This window comes from Hippopotamus amphibius, chromosome 6, assembly GCF_030028045.1.
Source record: "Hippopotamus amphibius kiboko isolate mHipAmp2 chromosome 6, mHipAmp2.hap2, whole genome shotgun sequence".
Classification (NCBI taxonomy): Eukaryota; Metazoa; Chordata; class Mammalia; order Artiodactyla; family Hippopotamidae; genus Hippopotamus; species Hippopotamus amphibius.
In genome coordinates, this window is record NC_080191.1 from 21,575,975 (window position 1) to 21,596,311 (window position 20,337).

General features: G+C 48.2%; 1 protein-coding gene across 5 annotated transcripts in view; it reads right to left on the reverse strand.

The window, feature by feature from the left end:
* Nucleotides 1-779: 779 nt before the first annotated feature.
* The window catches only part of FYN (FYN proto-oncogene, Src family tyrosine kinase), a 198,650-nt gene continuing 179,092 nt past the window's right edge, over nucleotides 780-20,337 (reverse strand). For all 5 annotated transcript variants that reach the window (XM_057738235.1, XM_057738230.1, XM_057738231.1 and 2 more), the window contains 2 exons: nucleotides 12,248-12,379; nucleotides 780-1,449 (listed from right to left, as the gene is read on the reverse strand). In XM_057738235.1, the coding sequence (XP_057594218.1) occupies nucleotides 1,241-1,449; nucleotides 12,248-12,379 (341 nt within the window). In that variant the 3' untranslated portion in view covers nucleotides 780-1,240. The remainder of the gene's footprint in view (nucleotides 1,450-12,247; nucleotides 12,380-20,337) is intronic.

Sequence of the window (20,337 nt, forward strand, 5' to 3'; positions counted from 1 at the left end):
AAGGTTGGTACAAACAGCAACTAAAAATGTAATACTTTTTGTGCATCCCCATGAGATGTAAAGTAGTGCATAGTTATTTCACTGGAGGACTCTTGGACATAGAGAAAGTCATTTCATTAGCAGTACAGGACATTCAAACACTTATTTTACAATGGGAACTGTACAACCCCCACCCTCACCTTAGTTGAATGAGAAAGTTTAGCAGGTTGTCATGACTACAGTGCCACGGGTTTTAGACCATTTAAATGTAGTTACAAGGTTTATTAAATAAAAAAGGTCGGAAACATTTCCGCATTCATGTTTTATACAAGAAGTTTGTGTGGTATCCACCTTCTAGTTCCCTTGGTAGGATTGGCCGCTTGCTTGCTTTAAAGAGGCTCACTTTTAAGTTTCAAGAACAAATCGTAGTAAGTCGAAGCAAACATATGGAAACATAACTTGTGAATTCAGCTCAGGGTGGGTGGGGAGTGGGGAGCTGCTGAAAAAAGTCAAAGTAACAGCCATTTACAGGCAATCATGAACCAAAAAAGTGCAATTGAAATTAAAAAAGAAAGAATCGTGTTTTGCAAATGCCAAAAAAAGAGGCCACTGGTTTTCAGAATAACACCAGGGCTTCTATATTGATTTTCCAGTCAAATCCTCACTCTGGGTCCCGAAGCTTTGTGGCCCACGTAGGCCATGGTCTCCACATTAGCACCCACATGGTGTATGTACAGGGACAGATATACTATACATATTCATACTTATAAAAAAGAAAAAAAAACAAACACCTGTCCTGATTGGTTTTTGTTAAAACATGAAAAAAAATTTTATTGTTTTAGACAAAGAGGCCACTTTTGGAAAATAATACTTTTTTTTTTAGTTGAATCAGGTGAAGACAGAGTTAAAATCACATAGGATTTGCATTTTAAAAAAAGGAAAGCACTAGGATCGTTGGCACTGGAGTAACTATTTACACTGAACAGAGGTTTGGCCTTTTACATAACATCGATACAATGCATTTTCCAAAGTCTGAGAAATAACAAGGTTCTGTCTCGTATGCTTCACAGAGGAGGTTCGGATTTGGGGACAAGTGTCATTAATGAGGGCCATGGAAGTTCGTCAGCTTCAGAGTCACATGCAATCTGATCCTGGACGTTTCTCGCTGCTCTGCTCGGAGCAGCTGGCTACGGAATTGAAAGCTAATGGGGAGGGGGCGGGGAAGCCTCTTGGACCAGGCCTCTCTCTGCAGACCCAGGTCTTACAGGTTTTCACCAGGCTGATACTGGGGCTCTGTCGCGGTGAAGTAGTCTTCCAGGAAGCCCTGCAAGTACTCGAAAGTGGGCCGCTCTTCAGGGTCCTTTTTCCAGCAGTGGATCATGAGCTCGTGGAGGGAGATGGGGCAGTCCTGCGGACAGGGCATCCTGTAGCCGCGCTCCACCTGCTCCAGTACCTCCCGGTTGTTCATGCCTGCAAAGACAAGGGCCGTGAGAGTGGATGCTCTGGGCTGCCGGGCCTGGGCCACTGCCCCTGCATCTTCTCTTTCTTCTACCTGGAGCCTGCAGGTGGTTAAAACATGTTGAGGGCCCCCACCTCACCCAGAGTCGAACCCTGTCTTTCATGGGCTATCCCACCACTCAGAAATAAAAAAGGACCCCACTACTGACACACGCAAAGCCGCAGAGCATGAATCTCAAAAGCATTATAAGTGAAAGAAGCCAGACACAAAAGGCCACATACTATATGAGTTCATTTATATGAAATTCTAGGAAAGGCAAAACTACACTGATAGAAAGCAGATCAGTGGTTGCCAGGGGGGAGGGGGAGGGGAATCCTGCAAAGGGCATGCAGGGAACACAGCGGGTGATGGAAACGTTCTGTATCCGCAAACCACCCCTGCAAAGGCCCGATAGTAAAGATTTCAGGTGTTGCAGGTTGCGTACGATCTCTGTTGCATATTCTTCATTTTATTTTTCTACAACTCTAAAAATGTACAAAACAAAAACAGGGTGGGAGCTGGATTTGGCCCACGGGCTGTGGTCTGCCAACATGCGTTCTATATCCTATATGTGGAGGTGTGACTATTTATGTTTGTCAAAACTCACTGAAGTCTTAAAATTGTTGAATTGTGTTGTATGTAAATTACACTTGAATTAAGCTGACAAAAAAATATGAATGAAGCAGATAAAAACAAATCCATGGAATGAAAAATAAACGGTTCTTTGTTCACAGCACCCATAAGCTCCACTGACGAACTTCATAAATGGGCAGTCCTCACGCCTGGGCAAGCTCTTGGTGCCCCGCTGTCCGAGATCTGACATCACGCCACCACGCTGGGCACCATCCAGCCCAGCGACCCCCAGCTGCCCTGAGGTTTGATGACTTTGATGGGGAGACGGGGCGTCTGTGTTTACTGATGACCTCGGATAGGCCATCTTTCATTGGAGACCTTTGTGTCCAGCTCCAGGGGAGCTGCCCAGTATTGAAACACTGGGATGCCTGGAGCTAACAGGAGACATTCTGCGAGACTGCAAACCTTCTAGAGAATGCAGCCTCCCTGCACGCTGGCCTTCTTGTCCGGATAGGAAATACCACAGTTGGGGTGAGCCGAAGGTCCTGACCCCTTTCCCAATCACTGCCAGGCTCTCTTCTCTGGTTTTCCTTCCTTTTGCTGCTATATCATGTTCTACCATTGCCTGCCAAGCCCCTGTATGTTTTGGCTGCTCCTTGGCCCTGAGCCTATAATCTGGAATCCTCTCCAGCTTCTGACCCAGTTAATTTATAAAAGCAAGATCCCGAGCTCCAGCCATTCAGAAACCCAGATTTCTTCCCCCAGCTCTCGCGGATATAATCAGCAGGACACTGCAGCTCCCTTTAATTCTGCAGGAGGTGGCAACCCGCTGGCTGGAACCCTGTAAGCCTGGCCAGAGAAGCTGGGCCCAGGTCACAACGCTGTCTCCCTGAGCAGGGGACACAGACTTTGGGATCTGCTGCTAGTTCTCTTTATTGCTACTTTGGGAACTGGGCGGATCCCGGCTCCTGTGAACGTCAAGCACAGCCCTGTCAGTCACGTGCTTATCCACACCCTTTCAGGATGCTTTTTTATTCTCTGCCACTGTAACTCCTTGAGGTGATAAAATCCATATGTTATTCCCACTGTGTTGAAGTAGGCCTTCAATTTAATTATTCTAACATAACCTTGGTCCCATGTTGGGGGTGACCCTTATTTTAGTGAGAGAGGCTTGGCGGGTGAATCTGGGTCCCCTGCCTCCACGCCATGCTTGTCTTTACAGGGGACCGCCTCCAGTTCAATGTTTGGTCAGCTCTGTGGCTAATTACCTTAAATCCTCCTCCAACCACTGAAAACTCATTTTGGCAACTCGGGAAGGAATGGGGAGCTGGAAGCAAGGGGAGATCCTGGGGTTGCCACGAGAATGTTCTGCAGTGCTCTGGACAAACAGGGCAAGGGACAGGGACCAGCATTTCCTTACCCACAATCTCCAAATCCAACAAGCTCCGCAAAGCAAAAGTGCTGGGAACTCACTTGGCAGCAAAACTGATCTGAACTCACCTCATCTGGCCATAAAAACCTGACCTGGTGTGAGGCTATCGACTGTTTTTCTTCATTCCTACATATTGCTACAGAAGTAAGAACGTGTTCAAACACAGAGTGCAGCCGCAGACTCTCCTAGGGTGTTATATAAATTATGGTCTAAGCGCTGTATGGACTTTCTAAAAAAACCAACCAAACAAGTCTGACTCTGAAGCACATCCAGTCCCAAGGGTTGTGGCTGGGAAGCCCTGGCACGAAGGGGCGCTAGCGGCCGCCGCATTCCCGCCAGCCCGGAGGGGTCAGGAAGGGCGTAAGCACCTATCAGGACCTGCCTTCTCCAAAGTGTCGGCTGTGCGTTTCAGCACAGACCTCGGTTTCATAACATTGATATCTCAGAAGCCGCACGGCTTAACGCTGCAGGAGCCCCTTTCTGCCAGGAGCCTGCAGGAACCCGGGGAGAGACAGGTGGAAGGTCTGAACTTCAGAAGGTCTGACAGGCCCTTCTGGATGTGGTTACAACCCTACCTCCCCAAATGCCTTCTAATGCTTTATTCTGGCACTGAGACCATCCAAAACCACACCACGGAGTTTAACTAATCATTCTCCTATTGCTCCATGGCCCTTGTGTCCGTAAATGTGTCATGTCATTAAAAAAAAAACTACTCAAATGGAAAGATTTTGTATATTTTTAAAAAACGCTTGATTCAGTCTCCACCAATGGAAAGTTTAATTGGCCCCTTGGGTCAAGCCTGTCTTTCCAGGGCTCTGCCTGAGCCTGGGACACAGCGGATGCAGCAGCTTGACCCTCAGCATGAGGCATCTCCCGAGGCAGCCTGCTTCCCGGACAGCTGGGACAGGGATGGAGCTGGCCCTCGGCCCACGCGGGACAGGGCGCTAGCAGGCCTCACCGTCAGCTCCCACGCACACTCTCCACCTTCTTTCTGCCTGCATCCTCCTCTCGCTCCTCCTCTTTCCCCTCTCGTGCCTCTCCGCAGGCTCTCCCAGCATGGGGAGCACACAAAACTGATTCCACGTACCAGGCCAAAGAGAAGCATACCAACCTCAGCTTTGCCAGAAAAGTGGGATAGATGACAGCGCACTTGGCTGACAGTGACAGTCTGAATGGGACTGGCTCTTTTCCAACCATCCATAAGCCAGAAGTGGACCCGGCACCTTCACGATGGGTCTTGCAGCAGTAACCGCACAACCAAGAGATGTCCACTCAGAAAGGCTTGGGTCAGTTTTTACTTCACAAACAATAGCCCAAGTAAGTGGGTTGTGTTCATATGTTTTAAAAAATAGTATTCTTGGCTATAAGAACGTCACAAAATCATATTTAAGAGTTTCTTTTCAGCAAAAATGGATTTTCCTCTTTATACTATTTCATGTTTTCTTTTTAGGTGGCTTCATATTTTTGTAACAAAGAAAACTTATTTTCCCTCTTTAAGCCACTTTTCCCAAGACATTGGCTTTATCTCACAGCTGGGAGGTGGGGGCCAGGGTTGGGAAGGGAACACGTGAGACCGAGTGCCAGGGTGCTCAGCCAGAGTCCTCGGGACCTGGGGACACTAGAAGCGAGGAATCTTCCTATCTTACATCCAATTGAGGAAGCAGACGTGGAGGGGCGGGTAGGGAGGGTGCCTGGGAATGTTCTGCCTTTTTTCCCCTTCTTCAGTGGGGTGAATGCCAGGGGAGAAACAGAAAAGACAGAAACTTTAAAATATGGTGTATGTTTTAGGGAAACTGTCACCCACAGTTCTTAGTGGAAATTGCAATGGAGACCATTTTTCAACAGGAGGGTGGTCTCCACCAGCCAGTGGTGTCTCACCGTGGGAAGTACCATGGTCACAAAGCGCCCCAGTGCGTGTTGCCTGGTTCCCAGCCTCCACGTCAGAGAAGGGGCGCAGGGCTAGGGAGCCAGCAGGCAGACACACTGGCTGCTTTCACTCCGGCCTGTCCTCCTCTGCTCCCACCTCAGCAGCTCCTTACCTTCCTGCCCGCTCTGGGGTCGGTCAGGAAGATGGGCCATTTCCACGGGTCACTTTCACAGGGCACAACCTGCCGCAACTCAGTGCACAGAAAATCTGTGTAGTCTGCTGTGCTGGGGTTTGCTTTCAAATTCCTCTTCCCTGCATCTTCCATGGGGGCCTCCTGTCACCCTGCATTTTGGGCTCTCAAACGTGGTCACAGGTAGCATCATTTCCAGTCGATCTGCCCCAAACCCTGCAGCTGAGATCCTTCGGCCGAGTGGACTGTATTCACTTCCTGCCATTATGACCGTATTATCCTTCCAATGAAGGTCAGGTTCGCAACTCTCACTTTCCAGCCCTTAGGACATATGGTTGCCAACAATGTCTGCTTTCACGTGTGTGTGTGTTTTCCTTCCCTTCTCTCCTTTTCTCCCTCCCTCCTTTTCTTTTACACGTTCCATTTCTCTTCTTTAAGCTGGATATGAACTCAGTGGCGTCTCCTTGCTTTTCTTTCAGATTCTCTAGGGAAGAAAGCAATTCTTCTTCACCGGCAGAGCCACTTCATACTTCCACTCCGCATCTCTCAGCAGCTGACTCAACTTCCCCGGCCTTAGTTTCTCCATTTGTCAATGGAATACCTCCACATCTGCTGTGCCTGCAGCTCTTTGAAGAGAACCGTCTTCTGTGAAGGGAGGGAGCTGGGCTTCACAGCTCTCCGTTTGTGCAGCTTCCTAATACAGATCTCTGAGGGGCCGTCTACACAATCGGGGATTTTCACTGTTATCCGTTCAGGTTTGCATCTGGATTGGACTAGGGGTGGTGAGAACCGGGATTTTTGCGCCATGTGAATAATAAGCACTTTGACAATGGGAGTGATGCTTAGGTTCTCAGACATCCAGCTTTACTTTTGCAAACCGAGCTTTTCCGCTGAAAGGAAATTAGACCCTATTGTGCATAAGGCTTTCCGTCAGAGGCTGCCCCTGGCTTCTCTGCATAAACCTTGTAAAAAGCCCTTCTGTTTACTTGTCTGCTGAGCAGTGCGGGAGTGCCGGGAGGGCGGAAGGAAGGAGGGCGCAGTTAATGGTGCTTGCTCAGCACGAGCCTGTGCTATCAGATCACCATGTGCTCTAGTTATCTTACTGGGCTACAACTGGGACGCTTCGAGTCTGGTTTTGGTTATGAGATCAGAGTACAGACTGGGCAGATAGATGCTGCTCAAAGAGTATAGCTGAAAATAAAGGTGTGACCTTGAGCAGGCACAAGGATGACTAGTTTTGTTTCTCTTTACGCATCTTAACCAGGTAAGCTCAGGACAGCTGTTTTTATTAAGCCCACTCTATTAATAAATACAGAAATGATGGCCTAACACACAAAGGTTGATTAAAGTTGATGATACAGTAGCACAAACAGCTCCTTTGTCCCAGAAATGGTGAAAAAGTGACAGAGAAGGTGAGGGTGCCCAATGGGAAGGCCGTGGAAATGCACAGGGATAGGGAAGAGCAGCAGAAAGCAGGACTGGGGAAACGAGAGTCCCTCCCCGGCCGCCCTCTTCTCCTGCACTCTCCTCCAGCCCTCTTTCCTTCACCAGCCACACTGGCCAAGAGAAACCTTGTAGGGGGAGGTGACAACATGACTCCTGGGCCTTCCAGGCAGGATTCCCTCTGGAGGGAACACCAGGCGCTGAAACGAAAAGCCTGTAGACCGTGGATGGGGGCAGGGAGGACAGAGCACCCTTGGCTGAGATCTGGACTTTCATCCCGCTTCCCCTTCTCCCGGCTGCAGAGTCCTAACCTCTTCCTACCCCAAGAGAAACCTGCTCCTGTCGTCATGTCGGCACAGTGGGGATGCGAGTGTAGGTGACAATGACAGGCTGCTGAACAGTGAGGCATCTGGGTGGGGCAGAGGGAGGACAAAGGGGGACACTTCTAATTTTTTAAGGAAAGTGCTATACAGTCACTAATTTATCTTCCTCTTCGAGTCACTGAAGGGGACTAGGTGCATTCATGAAAGTCAGGCAGCGGTCAGTTGTCACAAGAGTTGAAAGGGTTTCAAATGCCTCAATAAATGTGATACGCTTAAGAGAACGTTTCTGCTTTGCCAGATCCTGCCAAATTCCCAAAGCAGGTGTTCGGTTGAGAGCCAGGGCACAGAACGGCCGGGACATTCTGCCTAGAATGGTGCTGGGACATGGTGTTTGAACCGATTCCAGGGTCAATTTCCCAGAACAACTCTGAGGACAGACGCTACTTTGTGGCAGGGGAAAAACATGCTATATTTATGTGTGGAGATGAGGAAATAGAGCTGAAAGGCTTTGCAGGCTATGGGCAAAGTCTTGTCTTAAAAGCCTCGTAGGTATCCTCTTTCCTCCCCCTGCCCATATCCATCCACCCATCCACGCACGCACGCATGCACGCACTCACTTAGACTTCCTGAGAGTCCGCTATGGGGCAGACATTGTGCTGGGCACGGGGGACACACAAAAGGAGCCCCCTTCTCAGAGTTCAGAGCTACCGGGAGATAGAGACACAAAGACAAGGGTTTCAGCAGAGACGCACCCAGAGCCACGGAAGCAGGCGGAAGGAGCCACCCCAGAAGAGACGTGGAGAAGGCTGCACGATGGAGGGGGCGTTGGGGCCGGGCTTGGAAGGATTCCGAGGCAGAGAGTGGCGCTCGGAAGGGACATTTGCGTGTTTGAGAGAGATCTCTCGGTGTGAGGGGTCAGGGAGCGGCAAGAAAGAAATCATGTCTGGTCATGTCACCCGCTCAAAACATCCCAGTCACTCCTCCTCTCACTCAGAGGGAAAGCACAAGTCCTGACTATGATCTAGGAAGCCCCTACGGATGTGCCTGGGGCCTCTTGGTCCTCCTGCTTCCCCTGCTCCGGCCACACCTGGCCTCGCTGTGGTTCTTCATGGGCTTCTGTGCTCGGGTCTCCCCGGAAGGGAGGCTCCTCCCCCAGCGATGGACCCCGAGCCTTGCTTCCTCAGATGTGATCTTCCCGGGGAGGTCCTCCCTTGCTACCTTCTATCCCCTTCCTCGTTTTCTTTTTCTCCTTACCCATCACCACCAGCCAGCGCTGAATATATTTTGCTTATTTGTTTTACTGTCTGTCTCCTCTAAGAGTGAAAAGTCCAGGAGGGCAGATCTTGTCTTTTGGTTCACTGCTGCACTCCTGGGGCCTGCACGGTACCTGGTATAGAGTAAGTACTCAGTAAATATTTGTGGAACGACTGAAAGGAAGAGTGATGAAGGACAATGCCAGACAAAGGCTTCCGGAGTTCATCTGAAAGGCAAGGGGAAGCCATGGACTCTTTAACTCGTGGAGCAGGATAGGTGGGTCTGTATTTTCTAGGGTAACTCTGGTGGTGACAATGATAGAATGGCGGGGGGAGGTGGGGAGAGACCGGGAGCAGGAAATTCCATGAAAGAGGGTCACTGCCCCAGAGGATGACCGCTCACCATGGGGCAGTGGAGAAGTCACCTTCCCTTCTCCCTCGACCTCCATCCTCACCACCAGCCGAAGCACCTTTCCTGTGTGTGAAGGTGACAGAAAGCTGTTCTCAGGTATGAAAGGGTTCAGAAACACATATCTCCGCCCACTGCTCTTGAAACAAGAATTACTTGAAAATACACTCTTGCTAACTGAGAAATAACTGCATTGAGAAGTCAGGATGGAAATCACGGTGGATGGGGACTGGGAGTCTGTCCTGGGTGCTGTCCACGGGCACGGGGACTCAGGGCAGCGGAGAAGCAGCCCTTCTGTACACACTGCCGACGGGGCCGCACCCCCAGACAGCAAGAACGTGGACAGGAACGGCCTTCCTTCCAGGGTGACACTGGGTGAAGCTGAGTAAAACTGCTCCTTAGGGACTGTTCTCCTTCATTAAGGTAATCATCCTATAAATGGAATCCCTCTGTAAAAGCCTCCCTCAAGAAGAGCACACCGTGAGATTCAGAAACCCAATGAAATATGATTACGGCTACGTTAAAGAAAAAAAACAAGCAGCATCCGTGAACAAGGGTGAGAACAACTTTCTCGGGCTCCGATTACGTCCCCGCTGACCCAGCCCCTGGCCTCCGCTGCAGACCGGCCAGGCCTCCCAGTGGCAGCACACGGCCCCTCACGACGGGTTCTGGCCCAGCCGCCCAGCCGCTGGTCCAGATGCCCCTGCCTCACAGCCTTCTCCGCAGACTCACCCTGCGGTGGCTCCGTGAGCTGGCGCCCTCCTCCCAGGCCTTGGCGCCTTCCCACACGCCCATCCTTGTCTGGGACTCTCTTCCTTAACTTGAGGAGGAAACCCCACATGCCTTCTTCTCTGTGAAGCTTCCCAGACACGGCCCCTTCTCTCTGCCACTCTCACAGAATCAGGGCGGCTGTCAAAGCCCCTGCATGTCGGCAGTTGCTCAGAGTATGTAACTACACATAATAAAGCATACTTAGTTCTGTCAAACTTCTTTGCCATCCTCACAGGATTCGGAGTGAAAGGCCCTTCTCAGGACCGTCTGTATGTAGATACCTGAATCAGGGGCCCCTGCCGCTTTATCAGAATTAAGATTGGGGGCCCACAGTAGGTGAGTTCAAGTCTTCCAGGCCTTGAAGATGATTTCCTCTAATAATAAAGAAGAAATAAAAAAGGCTGATCTCTCCCTGGATTTGATGCATGCTTTATCCATCTGACTGTAAGCTCCATGAGTGCAGGGACTGAATTGATCTCTTTGCTCACTGTTCTATCTTCAGCAACTAAAACAGCGTCTTGCTTGGGGACCGTTCTCACCAATGTTTGCTGAGAGTATGAATGTCTTATTTACACTAATTTCCCAGGCAGAGCAAAATGCCAGGCACAGTCACACTTCCTGACGCTAGCTACGCTGAATGAAGGAAAATCCTAGCCTGAATTGTAAAATGAGGCCGCTTTCTTTATGCCAAAGCCAAACTTGCAAAAGACTCTCCCTCTGCAACACACACCTGCCTTCCTTCTCCGAGGCCCCGCCCCCACCCCTTTGTCTTGGCTTCTGTGTGTGACCCTGAGAAACAAAAAGCGGCTTTGTCTTCCTAGAAGGAAAGGCTTCACAGAAACGCAAAACATTAACCTTCCCCCACAACGGCATCTAACACATCGGGTGACTGTAAACCTTGGGGGGCTCAGGGAGAAATTCACGCAAAATTCAGACAATAAAAAAAGAGGTGCCTTCACATCTTCAAAACCCCAAGACCGGCACATTCTCGCCCTTGAGAAGCAATTCAAAAATGCCCGTGCTGTGCTCCAGGCCCCTCCGGGGCAGCCCTTCCTTCCGTGCTGGCTGGCTGTTCCCAGAGCGGCTGCCCACTTGTGCGTGCCGGGGCAGCAGCTGCTACAGCATCAGTAAAGCTGACTTCCGCCCGCGTCTCTAAACGCCCGGTGCTGGCGCCTCAGGGACAGGGAATGTGTCAATTTGCCTCTGTGCCAGCCCTGCTCTCCTAGGAGTCTTGAGGCTATGACCAACCCAGAAAGGGATCTTCATTACTTCTCTGCATTCTCCGAAGATGACCAGAAACAATCATAGAAAAGGAACAAAGGGATGACAAATTCATCTGCCCTCGCCGGCTCCTCCGACTGCAAAGATACGAGGACAAACGCGGGATCTGCAGGAGCCCTCAATTCCTCATTCATCTCCACGATCATTTCTATCGCTGCTTTTTTTTTTTTTTTAATTTTTAAAAGCACCCTTTTTAGGCAGGGAATGATGGGGAGCTAGGTTCTTTCTTCACTCAACAGTAACTGAAAAATATGTCCTTAACATTTCAGAAAGCAGATCGCCCCTGTGCTATAACCACTAAAGCGTGGAGGTGAAACGGCATGAGTGTCCTTTATGTCACCATCTGTCTAAATTAATGAATTTAAGCGTGAATAACCTAAACCCGTGGCTTCTTTGGAGAGCATGACTCTGACAGTCCAGAAAAATTCCAAGGCTCAAGACTCTCTGATGTCTTTACAGTATGCTGCATGTAGAGCATATTTTAACTGTTCAGAAACGTGCAGTGAGGGAGCTCCCTGGTGGCTTCGTGGTTAGCATTCTGGGTTTTCACCGCCATGGCCCAGGTTCAATTCCTGGTCTGGGAACTGAGAGCCTTGAAGCCACATGGTGCAGCCAAAAAACCCCAAAGAAACAAAAAAACAGAAAATCAAAACACGCCCAAAACAAACAAAAAACCCCCACACAAAACAAAACCAAGAAACGTGCCGCGAGTGGCTTCTACACTGCGTTTCCCGCGTGCCTCTGCTCTCTCCGCTCATCTGGAGTGGGGCCTGCAGAGAGGGCAGGTCCTGGCATCCTCCCGCCAGGGGCACTCCATGGGTCAGTGCTACAGAGTCATCGAAAAGCGGTGGGGGCTCTTCTTCTCCTGCCCAGAAGCGTCTGCAAACACCATTTCGGTGGAGGTTCTGCCAGTGACATTTCTGCCCTGGGAGCCAGGGACACACTCTCCTACTGAAGGGGAGAGATCCCATGAACTGGGGTGGACTGACGTGTTCACCTGCTGCTAATTGCTTTAATCTTGGCACGCAATTCACGGTGGCTGCTTGTCTACGTACCACGGGGGCTCCCACCTCTGCTTTCCTCTGGCTCATACCTGTCCATGTTCTTCAAACTCATGCTTGGCAGAAAGCTGAGGATGGGGCTCAGAAGGCAAACAGGGTGAGGTTTTTCCCCAAATGGCGCTGGGAGAGCAACCACTCAGGCCCATTTCTGCTGCGTCTGTCCTTACCTGGGTATGGAACTCTTCCTTTGGTGACCAGCTCTGTGAGTAAGATTCCAAAAGACCACACGTCAGACTTGATTGTGAACCTCCCGTACAGGGCTGCTTCGGGGGCCGTCCACTTAATGGGGAACTTTGCACCTGCAGGAAGAACACCCAGTTACTTGTCAGGCAGAGAGCCTCACACTGGGCGTGGGGCTGGGGAAGGAAGCGCCGGTGGAAGTGCTTTCATGGGATCAGGTTCAGAGACAAGGACGGGAAGGAGGGCTAACAGGGCGCAGACTAGGACTGAGCAGCTGTGTGACCTTAAGCAAGTCCCATCAAAGGGCTGGGTTCAAAGCTCCTTAGAGTTATGGCTTCTAGAGCCTGAATCTATAAACCTATTGAATGTCATAGATTTGGTTTGGAGGTGGGGCTAACTTGTGATTTAGGAAACAGTTTTCTTTTGCTTCCAAATAACGTTATATTTTAATAAATACACATAGTATTAAACCATAATGCTACTCTCAAGAATCCTTTAGTATATACGACCATAGTTTGCTCTTACTGAGGTACATAAAAGCCAGATCAAACCACCACGCTTCTCGCAGGGTGGAGACAAGTGGCTGCAGCCCGTGTACTATGTTGAGATGGGCTGTATTTCCCTAATGCCTCCTACATCCACAGCAGAGAAATGATTTTGCCTCTGGCTACTCTCCCACTACACTCTTTCTTCCTTTTACCCTTTCTCCTGATAGTGGCTTTATTCTGGGATAGGGTTTTCTTCCGCATTGTACGATCCCTTGCTTACCTCCCTACCTTTCTGCTACCAGCCAGACAGGTACTATCTAATGTTTGTTTTTAAAGAGTCAGTTTTGTCTCAGTGACTGCCTTCTGAGTCTGATTTCTGAAGGCCAAGAAGCAAATGTTGTGCCAATGTCAGTAGAATCTTTTCTTTCAAATGTCTCTGATTAAAAGAATCCTTTCTGGGAGGGTGGGGGGGAGTTGAGGGAGGGAGGGAATACGGGGATATGTGTATAAAAACAGATGATTGAACTTGGTGTACCCCCCCCCCCAAAAAAAAAAAAGAATCCTTTCTTTAATCAAAAAGGAAGGGTGGGGTCCACCCTGCTCCTTAAGAAGTGAGATGTGTATACGGGGAATTAAAATGGATTCAGCAGCCTGTGCTCTCACACATTAGGCTCAGCAATTATAAAGCAGCTGCAGATATTTCATTGAACAAACGAAAAGGGAAACACAAGGAATTTTTATTACTGATGTAAACACAATTATATGTTTAAAGCATGTTAATTTTACTTAGGAACTCCTAAAAAAAATCATACAAAGGCTGACAAAATCAGAAATTTTCATAGTATCTTCTATGAAAAGCCATTATGTGTAAAACTGGCAAATGATTAAAATCTTTGAATTAGCATGGTTTTAATAACCAGAGGTATGATAAATTACAGCAATTAGATTTTTGTTTTAAATACAGTACATGATAACATCTTCAGCAAATCTACCCTGGCATTTTCTGGCAATATAATTTTCCTCTCCATCTCTTCCATGCCTGTGTGAAATGAAATTAAAAAAAAAAATCCTACTATTTCATTTAGTGGCATCTTACATTAACACTGGAGCAGAGAAGTTATTCTATAGTTTTTCTTCCTTTTATGCGTCGAGTTATTTTTAATTAGCTATGTTTCTCAGGCATAATTACTTATATCTTTGCTTAAGTGCTGCATAATTCCACACAAGGTCTGGTATTCTCTGAACAGTCATTTTGTTTTTAAAGTTTCTTTCAAAGCATTCTTCTCACACTTCCTATCCTCCAGCATTCTGTTCACGCAGCTTTGGACTCTGAGCCTCTGGGATTAATGTGATAGATTTTCTTCAGTGTCAAGAGCTGACTTTGCCCTGGACCAAACCTCAGCTGAAGTTCTCTTATTTCAGAGAATTAAAGGTATATTAAATTCATTCCTATTTAAACCATCTCTCGAGCCAAATGGCTCGGAAATCTATGTCCGCCTCTGAAGCAAATAGAACATTTTTCTCCACTGTGCAGACACAAATCCTGTAAATAAAATGACAAGCAAAAGAAGCCTTTCTTCCCTTCTTGGAATCGTTCCACGTTGCTCAAGATGTGAGTGTTGCTGAAAGTAAACTATTTAAAATTGGGATAAAGTCATTTTAGATTTTCTGAAAGAAGATTTCATAATTTCAGATTAAAAAAAGCAAATGTCAACATATCAGTCAGTTGTGCTAGTCTGCTTTGTTATTTTCTCATTATATCATCTACAACAAGAACTACAATATGTAAACCCTCAAAATATAAGTTGAAACAAAGGCTGTAATGCATCTCTGATAGAAAATCCTTTGTAGATATGTGCCTTGACTTACTTCCATAAATTTATTTTGCATTAGTTTTCTTTCTAAGATAAGCAATGTATTTATACCTAATACATTTTGGAGGGGAGAAAATGAAGAATGTCTTTGTCTGATTTCTCCTACTTTGTTTTGGTCTCAAAACAGCAGCCACTGTTGAAAAAAGAAGCTTCTCTAAAGATAACTCACAGTTTCAAGGAAGACAAAATGTTAAATTAAAACAGTGATAAGCTCTAGTGATTGAGGTTTCAACTGGAAAGAACTAATCAATGCTCACTCTTCTACTCATCTCATGACCTCAATTTCCCCTCATTTTGGTTTCCCACCTTCTGAGGGTACAGGTGCAGCCCCACATCAGGGAGAGTTCACCTGGGGCTTGGGCAGGGGTCTCTGCAAATGGCCATGAGGTTGCACACTGCAAACTCCAGTCTATGAGAATAGCGTCCCTAAGGTTGCCCAGGATATGACCGTGTTAGGGGCTGGGTGGGTTCTCTCCTTGGGTAAAGTCAGGAAAGCTCAGAAGCCTGGAAGGAAGGACCTCCTGGGTGTAAACACTGCCTCTCCTTCAAAATAAAGTTCTGCTCCCTCAGATTTTTTTTCATAGATACCATGGCAGGCATAAAGCCAGGATCAAAGTTGTCTCTAATTGGTATGGATTTGCAAAGAAAAGGGGACAATGTCAGGAGACCCACACCACAATGAACTTGGGGTTGTCATGTAACTAGCTGATTTGCTCTTCCCGAAATTCTCCTGTTTGGGACCAGGATTAGAGGCCAACACAATTTCCCCTCCTCTGCACTTCACTGGGGGAAACGTAGCAGCCGATGCAAGTATGGTGATCTGTGTCGCTGATACCACAGGCTATGAAGGACCCGGAAACCCTCAGGGTATGTGTTCGATGTTTAGGTGCACTAAAAAAATACAGAAATTACCATCACTCTAGTTTTTATTTCTTACTGAATTACTTTAACAGTTTAGGATTCTTTTAAGCCAACAGACAAAGGCCATACATAATATATATGTATTTATGTACGGACTTGAAAGCATCTTTTCCACTGATGTTTTCCAGGCAGCGTCTGAAGATTTTACCAACTTCCCAAGGTAAACTCATTGCTGAAAGCCTGACTTGGTGCTGTCACTGGGGCCCAGGTCCTGGAACCACTACACAGGTAGAGTATCTTCATACTTTGGTCATTTACCTCCCCGAATAGCAAGAGGACCTGCTAGCCTCAGGCTGAATCATTTTCTGTGGCAAGTAAACACGGCAGTGTTTTAAATAACCATTTCTTATAAACATCCCACTCCTGCTTCTTTAACGTCTGTGGAGATGCGAAACGAGTTGGCATCAGCTTTGTGACCAACAGGGGGATTTTACTCCCGCAGCTTCGACGACTATCCTGCCTCCAGTGATGCCTGCATTCGTACCATCCGATGGGACCTCCCCTCCCGAGCTCCTGACCCGTGTAACCAATTCCCTCCTTAGAGCCTCCAATGGGACCTCAAAGGCCCTCTCAACCACAACATCCCGAAATTTATCTTCCCCACGATTCTGTTGCTCTTTCAGTGTTTGCTGCCTTGTGAGCTGCCTGGCTGAGGACACCAGAATGCTGAGAACCCTCCTTCTGGACGCCGTGTCTACTGGATCGTCACTGAACACTCAGAGGGCAGCACGGAGCCTTCTTAGGGAAGGACCTCGACAGATCTTCACGGAGTCATCTTTGGCCTCTGCTGCTTTATCATCGTCCATATTGAGTCTACGCCACACCCTTGAAGGTGTCTGTCCCTCTCCATCTTCACTGCCTGCCCTCCAGTCCTCACTCGCTCACTGCCACCTGTGTCCCCCCTGCAACGCCTTCCAATTGGGCCCATACGCACAATCTGGCCCCTTTTCCCCACTCCCCAGCCACCTCCTGTTATCCTGAGCCTCACCTCCTCTGCTCCCCCACCGGCCCCATGACCTCCTCCGACTGTCCTTCCTGCTGCAGGGCCCCGGGTCAGGCTGTTGCCTTGGCCGCAAGTCCCACGGCGCTCCTGCCCCGTGGTTGACTCCCGCTCCTCCTCTGCTCCTGGCCCAAGTGTTTCTGGCGCAGGAAGCCTGGCCTGAGCACTAAGACCGAGGCAGGTTCCCTCATTCCACGCTGCCTTAGTGTCTGGTTCTCTGCAGCTGTTACCATTCAAGTGCAATGAATACGTGAGCTGTCAGAAGCGCGTTTCTCTCTGCAGATAGAGACTGTCCTTGGGGGCCGGCACACCTCTTTCTGGACAGACACCATGTCTCCAGCACCGAGCCCAGTGCCTGGTGCACAGAAGGCATTAGATAAGGAGGTGACGAGTGAATGAGTGACCAGGTCCTGATTAACCCGTCCGGCCTTCCCTTCCAGACTGAACACTGCGGTTCCTTACGGGGCTTACTATCAGTTCCCTGCTCTTTGGTGAGTCCTCTCCTTGTCCTCAGTAACCAATGTCACTGTCTGTCACCATCTGGATGCCCTTTCAAGGGTTTGACAACTGTCAACCACACTAGAAAAGCATCTGTCGCACACGAATGAAACTTACAAACACCTGGAAAAACCCTGATTTTAGTGCCAAGTGAAGTGTGTTCAGAACTCCTTTTGGTCTGACTGAACCTGTCTGGGGTGTCGGGAATCCTGGACTCGGCTCTCTGAGGGGCCTGGGGCTGCAGCTGTGGCCTTAGACCTGCAGAAAGACAAGGTGGCCAGAGGCCTTGGAGCATTCACAGCAAAAGAAAGTGGAAAATCCTTTTTTTAAGAAACTGGGAATGGAAGCAGGTGACTGGATGACCATCATTCACCCTCACTGTCTTCTTTAGAACAGGGTTGATAACCATCCCTGCTTTAAGTAAGAGAACAGAGGGGGCTGTGGATTTATTCAGTGATCAAAGTTTGTCTGCGAGACAACAAAAGACCCCACCCCTGCTGGACTGGTTTTATCATCTCTCTCTTCCTACTGTAAGTATTTCTGGAGTTTCCCATGTGCCTGGCATGGCTCTTAGTGCTGGGGACACCAAAGGGAACGCAACCACCTGCTCTCAGGGGGCCTGCAGGTTAGTTTGGGAAGGAGATAAAATAAACGAGTGGCCGTTAAATGTCGGACAGGTGCTGTAAAGAAGAATACAATGGGCTACAAGGACAGATTTTGTCCTTCCTGCAAGCCACACTAAGGACTCCGAGCACCCCCCGCATCACCCTCTCCTTGTCTTTCAAACATGGAAATAATACTTCATTACCTAGAGAATGATCTGTGATGAGCCAGAATGTGAAAAGCATTTTGACTTTTCAAAACTCTTGAAAAGCATCATGGCATTTCCAGGCCCACGGGCGTCCATCAGCAATTAGCAGTCGGGTAGATGATGCGTCTATTGTCACTTCTGTCATCATGTTTATCTAACTTGTGGCTCTAGTCACATTGCTATTTTAGCACACTTTTCACATTTGAGTAATACGAATCATCTCAGGAACAAATGAGTGAAACTTAGCATACTCCAACACTTTGTAAAGCTCGAGCGTTTCTACAAGAAATGAATGATCTTTTCTGAGTTGAGTCTTCCCTGGTGCTCCTCCTTTCTTTCTAGGCACTTCTCTTCTCTCTGCTGTAGGCTTTTCGTCAGTCTCTCTCTCTCTAATTCCAAGTGTGTTAGAGGCCACAGTGCTGTACATCCTTCTCTCTGCTCATTCCCTGGGGAAACACGCCCTCTCTCATGACTAACCCTGCTCAGCATCTCTGTGTGAACTGGGTGGGAAACACTGACAGGCTTTGTCTCAAGTCTTGGTTGCTGATTTGCAAATGTCCAAGGGACAAAGCCTCTAGGATGGCCCACCTTTACCTCAAAGGCGGCAACTGCAAATCTAAATTTGTTTTTCATTAAATCATTTTATTATAAGACAGTTTGTTTTAAGAGAAATTCTTGTAGGTGGACAGTTTTACTAGATGACTGACAAAGCTGATTCTCACTTGAGTATTCTAGGATGCAAATGGAGTCCCATTTTTACTATCCCTTTTCTGGTGGCCAGATTCCCCACTGTGCCGGGCTTCAAGGTGAAAAACCTGAAAGCCAGCCAGGACTTCTCCCTCTCCTTAAACCCAATAACCAATCCATCACCAAGGCCTCTTGTTTCTCTCTTTGACAAGTTTCGCAAACTTTCCCTTGACTGTTTAAGTTCTCTGCCAAAACCTGACTTGGGTCCCCATCCGTCTGTTTGGTCCTTGAGCCATGGTGCCCTGACTTCCGCTTACTGCCTTTCCAATTCATCCTTTTAAACCTCAGCTTCATAATGTCCATACCTGCCTCCCCTGTAACCACACAGTGGGTTCCCTACTGCATTAAGTCAAAATCCCCCACCCAGTTTTCTAGGACCCACGTTATCTATTCAACTTTGGTTCTTGCCGCCCCAAACACATAGTTAATCTAGTCTAGTTTGCTTTCCTGTAACCTGCACCATGCCTTTGGCATAATCATGAACTTGCCTCTTCTATACTGACGTATTCTAAATGTCATCTCTCCTTCTACCTGCTTAGCTAAAGCCTGCTCAGCTCAAGTCCCACCTCCCTCATGAAGTCACCAGTGACTACTCCAGCCTACATCGATCTCGCCGATGCTCTTGGAGTCAGTGCCGTAAACAACAGTTTAATGCTTGACGACAGTAGCTCCCACAATAGCCAAACATATATTGAGTGCTTGCTAAGTGTCAAGCATCACGCTAAGTGCTTTACACATATGAGGCAGATACCAATAACAGTCCTGTTCTACAGATGAGAAAACTGAACAAAGGTAAAACATGCCAAAGGATGCATGTCAATGCTGGAACTGGGATTTGAACCAAGGAAGTGTGACTCTAGAGCCCAAACACTCAACCACTCCTGCCACGCCCACGTTTCCAACATGTTTCTCTACTAGTTATTTTCTCTTTCCTTAAATAGAATGTGAATCCTTTGAGGTTGGAGATCATGTTTTATATTGATCTTCCTCCACGGTACCTTGCCTAAGGCTGGTTAAACAGCAACTGCTCCATTAATGCTTTAATTGGCTAAAGGGTCAACCTAGCAATTTATCCAACACTCTGATGGCCACAGAGATTCCCTTCCTTTACACAGATTTAATCAAACCAAACAAAGAAAAGAGTGACACCATACAGCTGTGGAACAAACAATTATTTCCACCCTTAGAGTTACAGGAAGAAAATCCTCCTCACCACACTCCAGGACAGTCTGACCGAAGACTCCTGGTTTTTAAGTGAAAACAGGATGACCAGCTAAATTCATTAGGTCAGGATGGCTCATCCCAACCCCCAGGCCCCAATCAAGTTAATGAAGGTCCTTTATCCCCAGGGGCCAGGCGATCTGCTTTCTTCTGCCTTAAATAGAAACAGTTCTTACGTGATTCAGTTCCTTACAGTACTTTATGCATCTTGGTGCATTAAGGCGATGGCAGCGGCATTTCAAATGCTCAGATGAAGGCTGCGGAGACTTTTACTCTCCCGTCTGCCTCCTGTACTAAGCGTGTGGAAGTCAGCCAGAAAACGGGGAGCGAATATTCCTTGTGACAACGCGCAGAGGCCCAACTCTGGGCTAGGGTGGAGTGGTCATCTGTGGAGGGCCCAGGGCAGTCATCTAGGAAAGGGGCTCCAGAGTCGGGCAGACCTGGGTGTGCACACTGGCTTTGCTGGGTGACCATTTAAAAGCCCCCTCAGTCTCAGTCTCCTTGTCTGTAAACTGGG